This window comes from Podarcis melisellensis (genome assembly GCF_964234715.1).
Source record: "Podarcis melisellensis genome assembly, chromosome: 4".
NCBI classification, from domain to species: Eukaryota; Metazoa; Chordata; class Lepidosauria; order Squamata; family Lacertidae; genus Podarcis; species Podarcis melisellensis.
The window spans coordinates 31,566,446-31,579,485 of record NC_138531.1 but is presented as its reverse complement, the minus strand read 5'-3'; the positions used below and the strand labels follow the sequence as shown (position 1 = coordinate 31,579,485).

Here is a 13,040-nt window from a genome sequence, read left to right as displayed (position 1 = left end):
ATTATCCCTGCTCATGTTGGGCTGGATGAGGGACTGATGAAAATTCAAGTCTCCCAGGCATAAAAACCAACAGTTATAATCAGCAATGGATCAGCTTGGATCCCTAACTAGGGTTACAACCATGCCATACATTTAGAGCACATGCCATACATTTAGAAAAAAAGAATTATGGGAACCGTAGTTCACCCCTCACAGAACTACCATTCCCAGCACCCTTAACAAAGTACAGTTCCCAGGATTATTTGGGGAAGAAGCCATGTGTTTAGTTGTGTGTTAAATGTGCTTGAAATGCGTGGATGAGATCTAAGAACAGCACCTGAACAGTTAAGAAAGGAATAAGGGGACTCTTGTTCTGCAGAACCAAATACATGACCTTGTGCACGCTGCTTAACTGATGTTTAGATCTGTTCAAATGTAAAATTGGAAGACAAGTCAGCAGGAGGGTGTCTGAGAGCCTAAGACTCCCCTGCATTGACTTGCTTTTGTACTGAAAAGTAGTATCTGATCAAGTTCCTGCCCAATTCCATCTCTTCCTGGAGGCTGAATTCAATGGTGCTTGAAAACCAGAAGTATGAAAATCAATGAAACGTAAATTAACTTTCCAGTATCTATAATGAAGTTGCTGAAACCGCTATGCATAAGGTAAATGAATATCCTTCATTAATACCTCTTAGAGAAGAATGATTCAACCCACTACTCCATTTGCCTGTCAGTATTTTCAATGGCATCCACAAAAGGTATCTAAAGAATCCACAATGTGTGACTGTACACAACTCCTTAAACATGCTCTCATTTCACCAGATGCCAGGATTTGACAACCACCCTCCTTTCCATTCTGAACCGAGGAGACAAGAAAATAGCTTTTCTCAGTGAGTGAGTCCAGTAGTGGCTGATGTATGTACATTTTCCACTCACTGGTGGGGGAGCATGTTCATATCATTGTACAGAACCATCTGTTTTTCGGTTCTTATAGGTGTGGTAGCCATTTTGTATTATGCCAAGCCACCAAGGCAGCCATTTTGTGGCGGGCGCCTTGGGCACTTTCTGAACATTTCAGTGTGCCCATTAGCCCTTAAAGGATAGCAACCTTGCTACAGAGATTCAGGAATCCCAACAGTTGCTTTTGATACACAAAAACACACATGCACAATTAAACGCCAATCATTATTGTTACCTGTTCTTCTTCTTCACTGCCTGTTCCAGCTAAACTCAAAGAGCTAAGATGCTTGTGCGAGTCAGAGAACTGTGGGGTGGAATGAGGAAAAGATTCAGTGATAGATGACAAAAGGAGATGAGACACTGAGAGACACACACAGGTTACATGCTTTACAAACCACAAAACGGACTAGAGAAAATAGAAGTTGCAAGAAGAGAATCTATGCTAAGAATTAGTAGGAATCCTGAAAAATATAAAGATGGTGGGAGGTGTTTTGTGTTTTCATTTTTAGGGAAAGGTGATGGCATTAGTATGTTTCTACGAGGGTGGGGAGGGGAAGAGACAAAGGCTGAGATCAGTCAAAATCTTTCTTTCTTGATCATTTTTGCAATTCCTCTGCCAATGTTGCAGTAAAAAAAAAGAAAAAAAGACCAAAACGTTTCTAGAAGAATATGTTGCAATAAATAAAGATATCCCCAAAATACTCATTATGTTGTTTAAACCTTCTGGTCCTTCCATTCAGGTCTACGCATGCACTTTTTTTTCCTCTTCAAAATAACTTGCCCTTGACAATACCAGGTGCTGTGTAATGTTTCCAAACACTTCGTTATCTATCTTTGTTATCTTGGTTATCTATCTTTGTTACAAATGCTTCTTCTATCAGGATGACGGTGGTGTGCAGGTTATTGCAAGGTAATTTCAACCAGAAAGGCAAAATGAAACAAATGACAGCGTTCAAAATAATATTCTGAAAATGGCATGCTTGACTTATCCTACCTTTGCTGTACTGGAATTTAACATTTCCTGTAGTAAAGACGTTTCTGGTGGACTTCTAGGTAATCCATCATCTTCTGAACTCATGCCAGTATCATCCACTCTTTTTGAAGATGTTCCAAATGGCGACGAGGCCCTTAATTTCCAATTCTGTTGGAGTTTCAACTACAAGGACAAATTTCAAGCATGTTTCAATGTATTTTCTCCGTTACTGAATGGCTGGATCATGCAATACTTATTTTTGTCCACATAAACAGGCATCTGCTTGTATGGAAGAAATGAGGCAGCCAGAAGTTCTCATAATCACAGTGCCTTTCTTTCCCCTAGACATAGCAAATCACTACCATAGGGGGATTATATTTTTTTTAAAGCAAAAGGTCATAAACTCTTGTGACTGTTTTTTTTATTATTACTTTTAGCTTGATGGTTTGTTTTGTTCGTTCGAATAAAAATCAAGAAGCGGCAAAAGGTAGTTGTGAATAAGAAATATTCAAAAATCTACAGTAGAGAAATACCTTTATTAAGTCAACCAAATAATTAGGTTTCTCTGATAATGGTATTACAGTAATGCGGATTTTTGAATGTAGGTTAAGTTGTTCTACTCCCATTTTATGATGTGAACTCTGTGCAGGATATTATTACGGGGAAATATGGGGCAGGGGAGAGAGAAAAGAGGGTGCCCCCAACCACTACCAAAGGAATGTTGTCCTTGAGGGGGAAAAGGTTTCCCATCCTTGATTTATATTGAGAATATTTAATTTAAATATATGTTACTATCATACGGAAGCAAATCCAGAGTTACAGTTACTATTGCTGGTGGGCGGGGGGGGGGGGAGGCAGAGAGAGAGAGAGAGAGAGAGAGAGAGAGAGAGAGAGAGAGGGAGGAGAGAGTCAACATTATTGTATACATTTCACATTACCTGCAAAGCCCTAATCCGATCGGAAACATTTTCCTGAGAAAATACTCGGATTGGTCTAGTTGGTTCTTGTGCAGTCTCAGGAATGAAAATGCTCTCATGCGACAAGGCTCTGCTTCCCATAACACCTTCGTGCATCCTAGGAGAATACAGAACAGTAACGAAAAATGCATGTGTGTCAATGTTTGGCCTTCATAAAATAACTTTGAAAAAATGAAGCATATTCCATATGTTAAATTGAGTAGCAGTGTTAAGGGGGCAGCCAAAGGAAAACTGCCCGGCTGCCAGTATATCCCACAATCAGATAGGGACAGCCAATTCCTTTTGAAAATCAGCTGGAAAGGGATGCAAATGCAGTGGGACAAACCCAAGAGGTGTGACCTAGGACCTTGAGGAGCAAAAGTACTGGAGAATAACTCTGCATTAATTCACTGCAATGCCTGTAAAACAACAGAACCTAGACTTGAAATCCAGTCTATCTTGAGGCACTGCAAGGGATTCTGAGTGCAAATCTCCAATTATGGCCTGCAACTGTTTCAGGAAGCAATGTCCCTACTAGGTACCATTTTGTCAAGCCTTCTTGTGCTTGAGACACAGGGCACATATTGCCATCCTTCCTTAGTAGGTACACAGGAAGCCACCTTATACCAAGTCAGGCCATTGGTCCATCTAGTTCAGTATAGTCAACACTGACCGGCAGCAGCTCTCTATAGCGTTCCAGGCTGATGTCTCTCCCAGCACCACCTGGGACCTCTTGCACTCAAAGCAGGTGCTCTCTAGCAATGAGCTAGGGTCCTTCTCTGCCATCACTTCCTTCCTTCCTACAGCCAAGCCCATTCAGAAGTTTTGTAGCATCTGAGATTATGCTGCTGATTTTCATTCCTCATAGCCTCTGCTTTGCAAGTGATCATTTTTTACGTGACATAAATGTCTTCCCACTTAGCAATCACATCTGTTGAAGGGGAATTGGGGGTGGGATTCAGCTAATGACTCCTATCTGCAGAAGCCCTACACAAGGACTTCCACTTGTACATTGGGGTTTCTCCCCACTCCTCCCCCCGCATGTTCCTGAAATAGGCTTGCAGGAGGTTAGGAGAACAGCATGTCAGGGGAGGAGAGTCAGGATCAGTCCCTCCAGCAAGCTGAAATGTTTGCACTAATGGAACGATCAGAAAAGCATAGCACAAATGTAACTTTCCTTAGAAGTCTTATGCAGGGACACTCAGAACACCAGAAGCAAGGTCTTGCTCTTTAATGAGTATGGCGCTGAATACCAAGACAGACTGTATATTCAGAGAAAATGGAATTTTATTTCTTTCAACAATTTTTATACCGCTTGGAAGCAGTAAGCTTCCGAGTACCAGTATGACTCTGGAACTTGAAAAAGACACTTCTTTGTTATACGTAAGCTATGGGGAAGATGGGATGCGGGTGGCGCTGTGGGTTAAATTACAGAGCCCAGGGCTTGCTGATCAGAAGGTCGGCGGTTCGATTCCCCGCGACAGGGTGAGCTCCCGTTGCTCGGTCCCTGCTCCTGCCAACCTAGCAGTTCAAAAGCACATCAAAGCGCAAGTAGATAAATAGGTACTGTTCTGGCGGGAAGGTAAACGGTGTTTCCGTGCACTGCTCTGGTTCGCCAGAAGCGGCTTAGTCATGCTGGCCGCATGACCCGGAAGCCATACGCTGGCTTCCTCGGCCAATAAAGCGAGATGAGCGCCGCAACCCCAGAGTCGGTCAGGACTGGACCTAATGGTCAAGGGTCCCTTTACCTTTACCTATGTTCCACACAGGTAAAAGATAAACGAACTGGGCAGCAATTTGGCTAAGCAAGGCTGCCCAGGATAACGCCCAAGACAACTAAGCACTTATCTCTATGCTTTTGCTGAGGACATAAACTAGTTTGTGTTAAGGTTCCTCAAAATTAAGAACTAGATTAAATGCTCCTACATTAAATGAAGATGCTATTGAAATGGGTGGACAGAAAATATAAATGTGTATGGGAACAGTCACTTTTCTCTCAATGACGGCTAAAAATATGTTCAGTGAAACAATAGGTGGGAAAGGAAAATCTGCTATATAAGGAAGGGGGAAAAATCCTGTGCAAGTTCAGTGTATTTGAGATCACTGGAGAGCAGCTTAATCAAAGAAAGAATGCCTTCTCCGAAATGCAAAGAATTTGCACAGAAAATTCTCCAGGACATGCAGAACCACCCTGGAATGTTTTGCTTGGCTTGGCAAAACTCCTTTGGCCTCACCTGAGATGAAACTTCCACGCTGGCTTTGAATTTCACTTTTCACAAAATGCCGCGATGTCCTAGGAATGATGGGGCTCTCTAAGACGTTTTGCTAGTCTCAGCTTCCCTGAAAATTCCTCTACCCAAGGGCAGAACTTCAAAGTAACTTTAATAACTCTAATTACAGCTTCTTTGTAGTACTTGGAGGTTTTAAAAACTGGAGATGCAGTATTGATTTTTGTGAATGATTACAATTATGGCCTTTTCTATACATTTAACGAGAAAGCATTTTCAATACTGCTGCTTTGGGATGTCACAGGTTTTCTACAAGCCAAAGGTAAACAAAGCCATTCGGAGTACCAAGAGCTTTTTGATGTTGTGGTTTGGCAACCCCTAGTGGGAGCCTTGTGTAACGCAATCTTCATTAGCACCGGAAAGGACTGCAGGTATTTATTTACAGTGCTCAATTCCTAAACGGCAGTGCTAGGGGCTCAACATGCATGGGAATCATACCCTCCAACCTTAATACTATGATCCCTAATTTCATATGCAAGTGCTCTGGCAGCTCAGTGGAGCAGGCAAAAGATTTCGCTCATCTGCACTCTTGTTCTCTTTATTATTATTAGGTCATGATTTGGGCCTTCGATCTTACTTGAAAACAGGCATTTCTGTAGCCCACGATAGGCAAATAAGGAAAGCCCTGCTGGGTCAAGACCAATGCCTATCTAGCCCGGCCTTCTGTTCCCAAACTGCCCAACCAGATGCCTATAGAGAACTCACAAGCAGGATACAGTCATAAAAAGCACTCTTCCTGTTCATAGTTCCACAGCAACTAGTATTCGGAGGCATTCAACCTTTGATGCAAACATAATCCAGTCACTGTGACCAGAAGCCAACAATAATCAATTCCTCTTTTAAAACCACCCAGGTTGGTGGCCATTGCTACATCTTGTGGAAGTTCACCTATGGCCAGCGCAAAGCAGTACCTCTTTTTGTCTGTCCTGAATCTGTCACCTGAACCTACGTCCCAACCTCCTAGTATTATTATTAAAGAGGTTATCCCTACTTACTTTTTCCAAATAATGCATCATCTTACATACCTCATATCACGTCCCCAACTTTAGCATGCCCTTTCTTAAGCTAAGCCCTGCCCTCAGACACTATAACCTTTTCTCGTAGGATAGACGCTCTAGCCACTTCAATCTTTTGGTCGCCACTTTCTGCAACTTTTCCAGCTTCACAATATCCTCTTTAAGATGCAGTGACCAGAATTGTACACGGTATTCTGGGCGCAACCACATTACAGCTATATATCAGGGAATTGTGATAGCTGTCCCCAACAAGAAATTTGACTTTTTTTCATAGCTGCCACATACCGAGTCACTCTCTTCATTGCAATTTTATTAATTTATTTGACTGATTTTTAATCCTAGCCTTCCTCTCAAAGCAGCCCAGGGCACCAAACACCAAAGTGGTAACGCAATACAATTGTTAAAAATAATATTTTCAATATGTTCTAAGAACCATTCAACACATTTTAAGACTACAGGTTACATACGCTTCAGGTTACAGACTCCGCTAACCCAAAAATATTACCTCGGGTTAAGTACTTTGCTTCAGGATGAGAACAGAAATCGTGCTCCAGCAGCACGGCAGCAGCAGGAGGCCCCATTAGCTAAAGTGGTGCTTCAGGTTAAGAACAGTTTCAGGTTAAGTACGGACCTCCGGAACGAATTAAGTACTTAACCTGAGGTACCACTGTACTAGACAGCACAGTCCCGAGATTCCTTCCCTGGTTAGGCAGAGAGTAGTTTATAACCTTCTCCTGATAGTTCCCTCTTCCTTCCTCTTGTACACTGGAGCTCTGAGGTTTAGATCTTATAGAGGAGATAAACCTGTGTCTGGGTGGCTCTACTTGGCATCTCACATAGAGGACCACGTGACCGAATGCATAATAAAAATTCCTTTCACAGAGAAAACTAAATGCCAAGGAGAAAAGTTCCAGCCTAACATTTTTACAGGTAGAAAACGAAAGCTTTCTTTGGTGAAGGGGGAAGACAGAGACTGATTTAAATAATATAGCTATTTGTAAAGATTTTGATACAATCTCTAAGTAATGGCATCAAAAATATATGTCATTTTTTCTTTCCAATGGCACTGTAAGATATGTTAGACTGAGATATAGTAATTTGTCCATAGCCATTAAGAGAGCTCTCCAGTTCAGCTATGTCACTGTGACACTCTTATTTTACAGTAAGCCATAAATCATCAAGTATGAGCCAATTATACCCACTTCGCTCTCCCCCACTCACCTGGGGGGGGTGTTTAGAAATAAAATATTATTCATAAGCCAAAAGCAAACATTGGCTTAGCATCCTGGTTTACCTGAAGCAGGGAGGAGCTAAGCATGCAATACGCAGAAAAGACTTCCTGTGGCATGCAATTGCAGCCTTCCCCCCTTCTGAAATTTATTTGCAGCATCCCAATATTCTCAAAGGAAGTATGCAACAAAGGGTCTCTTGCAGGGGTTAATCTATGAAAAGTTACCTGGTTTTTCCAAAAGGAAATTTGTTGTTTTGTGAACAAGCTAAAGATAAGTTTATAGAGACTTACTCAAGCTCATCTTCAGAATCGTAATCTATATGCATAGACTGTGAAGCTGTGATGTCACTTGCAGACTGGCATTGTTTCAGACTACCACTTCCTGAAGGTGATAATGTCTCTTTCCGTTTTCTTTTCCCGAAGAACTTTTTGATAGATTTAAACTTAGACTTCTTCTTTCCTGGGAGGGAATAAATATTAAGGGAGTCATAATTATTTTTAAACAGTGCTGTTATTATTTATTCATCCACACGTGTCATCAAGAAGGCAATCTCCTCCCGTCCCCCCACTGCCTCAGCTTCAGTTGTCTTTTTCCACCAATGTTTTATTGAATGTACAGATATTTGTATCCACACTGATCCCACCGTAAATACTATTACGTACTGGTTTAAACGAATTGTGAGTATATAAGGTACATTAAAAGGTGGGGGGGAAGACTTGCAAGAAAGACTACTCTCTAGTCGCTGCCAATATCCTATTAACATTTAATGTAATAAGACTGTGAAGTATAAACTCAGTGTTAAATGGTAGATGCAGGGAACAGAATTAAATTACAGCCCGGAAACTCAATGTCTCTCTTCACTAATCACTGAAGAGCAGGGCGGCCTTGTTACCAAATGACGTGAGTAATTTAAAAACACAGAAATAGCTTGCTGAGGTGGAAAACCCGCATGCTGATATTCTGAATGGTAATTATGTTACCAAGTGGCACTTTCCATGTTAAAACAAGCATCAAGCAATAATACTGAAGTGTAATGCTAAGCTAAATGCCGCAGAAAGGAAGCTTAATCAAGAAAATGTTTTCAGCTTTTGCAGGAGCTCCCAAAGAGGGCTATTTTACTATTTCCATTTAGGACCCCTGCCAGACCTAATTTCACATGCAGGCCAGAAGTTCCTCACTCCTGATTTAGAATGTTTGTTTTATTAATATGCAAATATACAGATTTGACCAATGAATTGATTAATCATGCAAACTTTAAACAAATATTCGCTGATTAAACTAGAAGACAGCTCTAGAGAACAAAAGCCAAAGAGAAAAACTTAAATCATTTCTGTAATAAAAAAGGTTCTCTCAAACGTAACATGAAAATAGGCCTTTTACCTGAACCTTCCTCACCAGATCCTTCAGCCTCTGGGAATTTGATATCCATGACCCTTGTGGAACTGGTAAAGCAGTCACTAAATGAACAAAGAAAATATATATATTCTCATCAGAATATTATTTAGACTTGTTTGATATTGGATCTAAGGTGGGGTGCGAAAGTTTTGGTCCTCCAGTTGTTGTTGAGTTGAAGATTCCATCATTCCTATCCTGAAGGTCAGGGAAACCATTACAAATGATCATACTGTGAAGATGATAATTAGTTTGGGTGGCACTGACAGCATCACACCTTGAAGATTTTAACCTAGAAGATAGACCCACATAGGCAGCTTCACCTGATTATGCAAGGCCCTTCTCAAGATTTAATTATTAATCCTTTGATACTGTTGACCATGAAATCAATGGTGATTGAGCACAAGATCTTGTAGCAGTTTGCAGAACCATGCTTGAATGGTTCTGCTTGTCCCTGACAAGCATACCACACTGGGTAATGACGGACATCTGTTTGTGCCATGCCTAGCTCTGACCAGGTGTCAGATGCTAAGTCCTTGGTGTATGAACTAGATGCTCTGTTGATCAATGACCTTGAAGACTAAGCAGGTTCTCATGGAACCAAGGCTTAGGATCACCTTGGTGGGAGCCCTCCTGAAAACCCCTTCAAGCCATCAGATGATGTAGTGCAGCCACCCTTCAGTCCTTGAGAACATAGGTGTCAAAAGGCCTGGGTCCAGGCTGAAGAACAATAACATAGCATGCATCTACATTTTGCAGCTTGTGAGTAAGGTGTCCACTCGTGAGTAAGCACTCCCTGGAATTCCTCTGCTACCTGCAGGTGGAATTTGGGTGTTGTCTAGGAGGCTCCACTTAAGCCAGCCTTTCAGTTGCCGGAGGCAACACAGGTCTCTCCTCCTCCTTGCTGTGTTGTACTTTGCTTGTGCTACTGAATTTGGACCATCACCTGACTTAGCCTCTGGGTCATGTTTTGGATAGAGACTGATTCCATGTGTTTGACCTTGGCTTGTTGAGACTATACTGCATCTTAAACCCTGTTCTCTTGGGTAAATGTTTTGCCAGAATGCTTTTTATCTTCTAGGACTGAGACCCTGGTCCCTGAGGACACCACCTGGAGCATGACAGCTCATCACCGTCCTGGGACCTTCAGGTTGGCTTCACCTCACAGGCCATCCTGTTTGCCTTCCTACCCAACAGGATTTCAGAACAAACAAGGTACTGTATTGCAATCACTGTGTATATTTGATGGTAAAATGTTAGAAGCAAACAAGCAAACAAACAAATGGAGATGAATTTTAACAAGATTAAAATAAACGCCCTCCAAGGCTACAACTTTAATCATGAGCAGGGTTCAGCTTCCTGCTGCTCTACAAGTAAGCAGTATCACTTTAGAAAGCTCCTTTCAGACCATGAGCTCATCTAATTCAGTATTTTCCACTCCAACTCACAGTGGCTCTTCAGGGTTTTAGACAGGGTACATTCCCAGCCTTACCTGGATGTGTCTATTCCAGGTAAGGGATTAAATCTGGGACCTTCTGCCTGCAGATAACTTTACTGCTGTTTCTATGGTTTCTTCTCCTTGATTGTGAGTCTGCAGCGATGTTCATGGAACCTAATAGTGCAAACTGGTGTAGAAGCAGGAAGCTGAGATGCAATGGTCAGTGACACTGTCCACGAGCTCCACCTGGTGAAAAGGCTTCCTCTCTTTACATATGAGATGATGGTATTTTCTATATTTCTTCACCATGAGGTTAAACTACTGCAATTTGCCCCACTTAAGTCACCCTGAAACACTGCAAGACCTGCTCACTTAAGGTAACTTTCAGGAAGCATGATTAAATTGACTGTTGACACTTTAATATAGTAAAACATTATTCTCTGTGTGAAAGTTTCTCATACTATTCCCCCTTCAAGTTTTAATGGATTATGTATTTGATAATCTTAAAAGGGTATGTTTAAAACAAGACTTTGGAAGAATACTTATTTTGGTTCTGATTGAACCCATTTTTTAAAAGGTACATTTCATATTTAGCTTTCTGATTCAGCAAATGGTCAATATGTTCCCCAGGCAAGAGCACAAACAGGCTTGATATAAATAAATACAGTGAAAGGTCAGCACTTGCTAAGTTATGAAAACAAATTAGATCCTATGCATTTAGGTATGTCCACCCCTCCTTGATGAGTAAAGATCACAAACAGAATACTCCCTTCTGTATTACTTCTGCAGAAATGAATTGTTTGCTTAGATTTATTCTCTGTTATAAAAGACTCAAGGTGAGTAACAGCAATTGTGCAATTGACCTGGCTTTCAAGGCCTGTAACAAAGAACAGTGCAGAGTTAATACTAACTCCTCATTCTCTTAACCAGGGTTAAGTTTATCAAGAGTGGGCTCTGGATCTTCAAGTTCACCTTCTCCCAGCCCCTTCCCCCTTGTGCATTAATTGCCACTCCTCCCTTCATCCATAGCCCTAAATTCCAATGAAGGTTTACATCTCCATCACTATTAACCAAGGCAATTGGTAGTTAGGTTTCCTCATAGCCTTGGTTTGCAAACCCAGTTCAAATTCTTATTTGAAAGATTGGTTAAGATGGAAACCCTAGTTAGCATTAACCATTGGGTTGGTCCTCAAAATTAATTCTTACAAATGCTCAAGAAGATGTGCATTACCATATCAGAAGTATCTCCTAAACATTCCTGGAAAGATCTCACCAACTTTTCTGAGGGGCAAGCGGAGAGCACCAATTAATCTTCCACCTTTGTTTCTGTTTCCATAGTCAAAAAAGGATCCCAGAGCAGCTTACGAAGTAGGGTTTTTTTAACAGTCCCTGCCCACAGGCTTACAATCTATGGGTGTGTACACACTGCATGATCATGTGCATTCAAGTGCGGGATGCAGGCACATTTTCAGGTTGCTGTGCACACAATGCCACTCCCATCGCTGTCACACGCTATTTGTCAGTCGAAAGGGCATTCTGCTGGAACGGTTATAATCTGCTGTGTGCCAAGAATGTGCTTCTCAAGCACATGTGTACACAGATAACAACACACTGTCAGGTCACCACCACCTATTGGGGCAGACCAACTCATGTTGTAGGTGTGTTCCACTCCCCCTAACCAGGCTTAACTTGCCTATGAATGAAATAGGTGCAATAACTTAGCTGCTTCTGTATACCGAAATATAGATCCTCTGTTTACAGTATGTTGACACGCAATTTTACAATCATACTCTTTTGAAAGACTGTGGAAACACCAATTGAGGGGAGGCGAATAGAGAGCACAGCTGCGTACTAGTTCGAAAACATGCCCACTTGTGTGTGCAGACTGTGGGATGTATCATCACTGAAGCAGTCAAATACAACATTTCCTGTTGCCTAGAGTGGACACGCAGGGGAATGTTGCTCCAGACAGGGGGGACTTCCTATCGTACCTGCTCTGGAGCCTCCTCTCCGTGTGTGACCAGGTAGATGGGTGTGACCCTAGCAGACCCTATAAAAGAGCTAGCCATGCATCCATCTTCCTCTTTGGTCCTCTTTTGCCATCTCCCGTTTTCCTGGCTCAACATTCCCACACAGACAACACAGACAGCAGCTGCTGCTTTAGATGATGTCATTGCGTGAAGGTGTGTACAACTGCTCTTGGCTATATAGAGAAGTGCACTGTGAAGAAACGAGCCCTGTGCATTTCAAAGGCTACATGTGCACACCTTAAGTCAGTTTGGCTCTGCAAGAGAGCTTCGCTTCCTAGAGGGGCACAGTCAAACCTGACTCAGCAGTTCCTGCATATCAGAAACCTATGCCTGTCTTACTAGCAGCTTCACAGGGGCTTATAAAGGACACTGTTATAAATAACAGAAACAAAGGAGAACCAAAGATACAGAATGGACGTCTTATGATTTGGCAATCATCCTTTAGAACGAATAATTGCAATGAGAGTCAGAATAATGTTCCACCTAGCTCAACATCTTGACAGTGACTAAATTGATTTAATTAGCACAGGCAGGGAAGGTTTTACTAAGGAGCAGGGGAGGAGTAGAGGTAAGATCCAACCAGGACCTTCTCAGCTCACTTGCCCAAGTTGATCTTTAAAGCTCAGATTGCTGACAAATTCCATCCAGTTGGCCACAGCAATGCTATGGTATCTGGTTTCCTCCAACCATCTCTTGGTCCCCTCTACCCCACACTTTCATAATGCAATCCTACACAATGTTTACTCTAAAATAAGTCCCCTACCTTCTACAAAACC

The 13,040-nt window shown here is 41.9% G+C and overlaps 1 protein-coding gene across 5 annotated transcripts in view; it reads right to left on the bottom strand.

The window, feature by feature from the left end:
* Window positions 1-13,040, bottom strand: part of CRACDL (CRACD like) — a 52,206-nt gene that overhangs the window by 19,006 nt on the left and 20,160 nt on the right. For all 5 annotated transcript variants that reach the window (XM_081907771.1, XM_081907770.1, XM_081907768.1 and 2 more), the window contains exons 2-6: window positions 8,785-8,861; window positions 7,695-7,863; window positions 2,851-2,986; window positions 1,934-2,095; window positions 1,175-1,243 (exon numbers count right to left, since the gene is read on the bottom strand). In XM_081907771.1, the coding sequence (XP_081763897.1) occupies window positions 1,175-1,243; window positions 1,934-2,095; window positions 2,851-2,986; window positions 7,695-7,863; window positions 8,785-8,833 (585 nt within the window). In that variant the 5' untranslated portion in view covers window positions 8,834-8,861. The remainder of the gene's footprint in view (window positions 1-1,174; window positions 1,244-1,933; window positions 2,096-2,850; window positions 2,987-7,694; window positions 7,864-8,784; window positions 8,862-13,040) is intronic.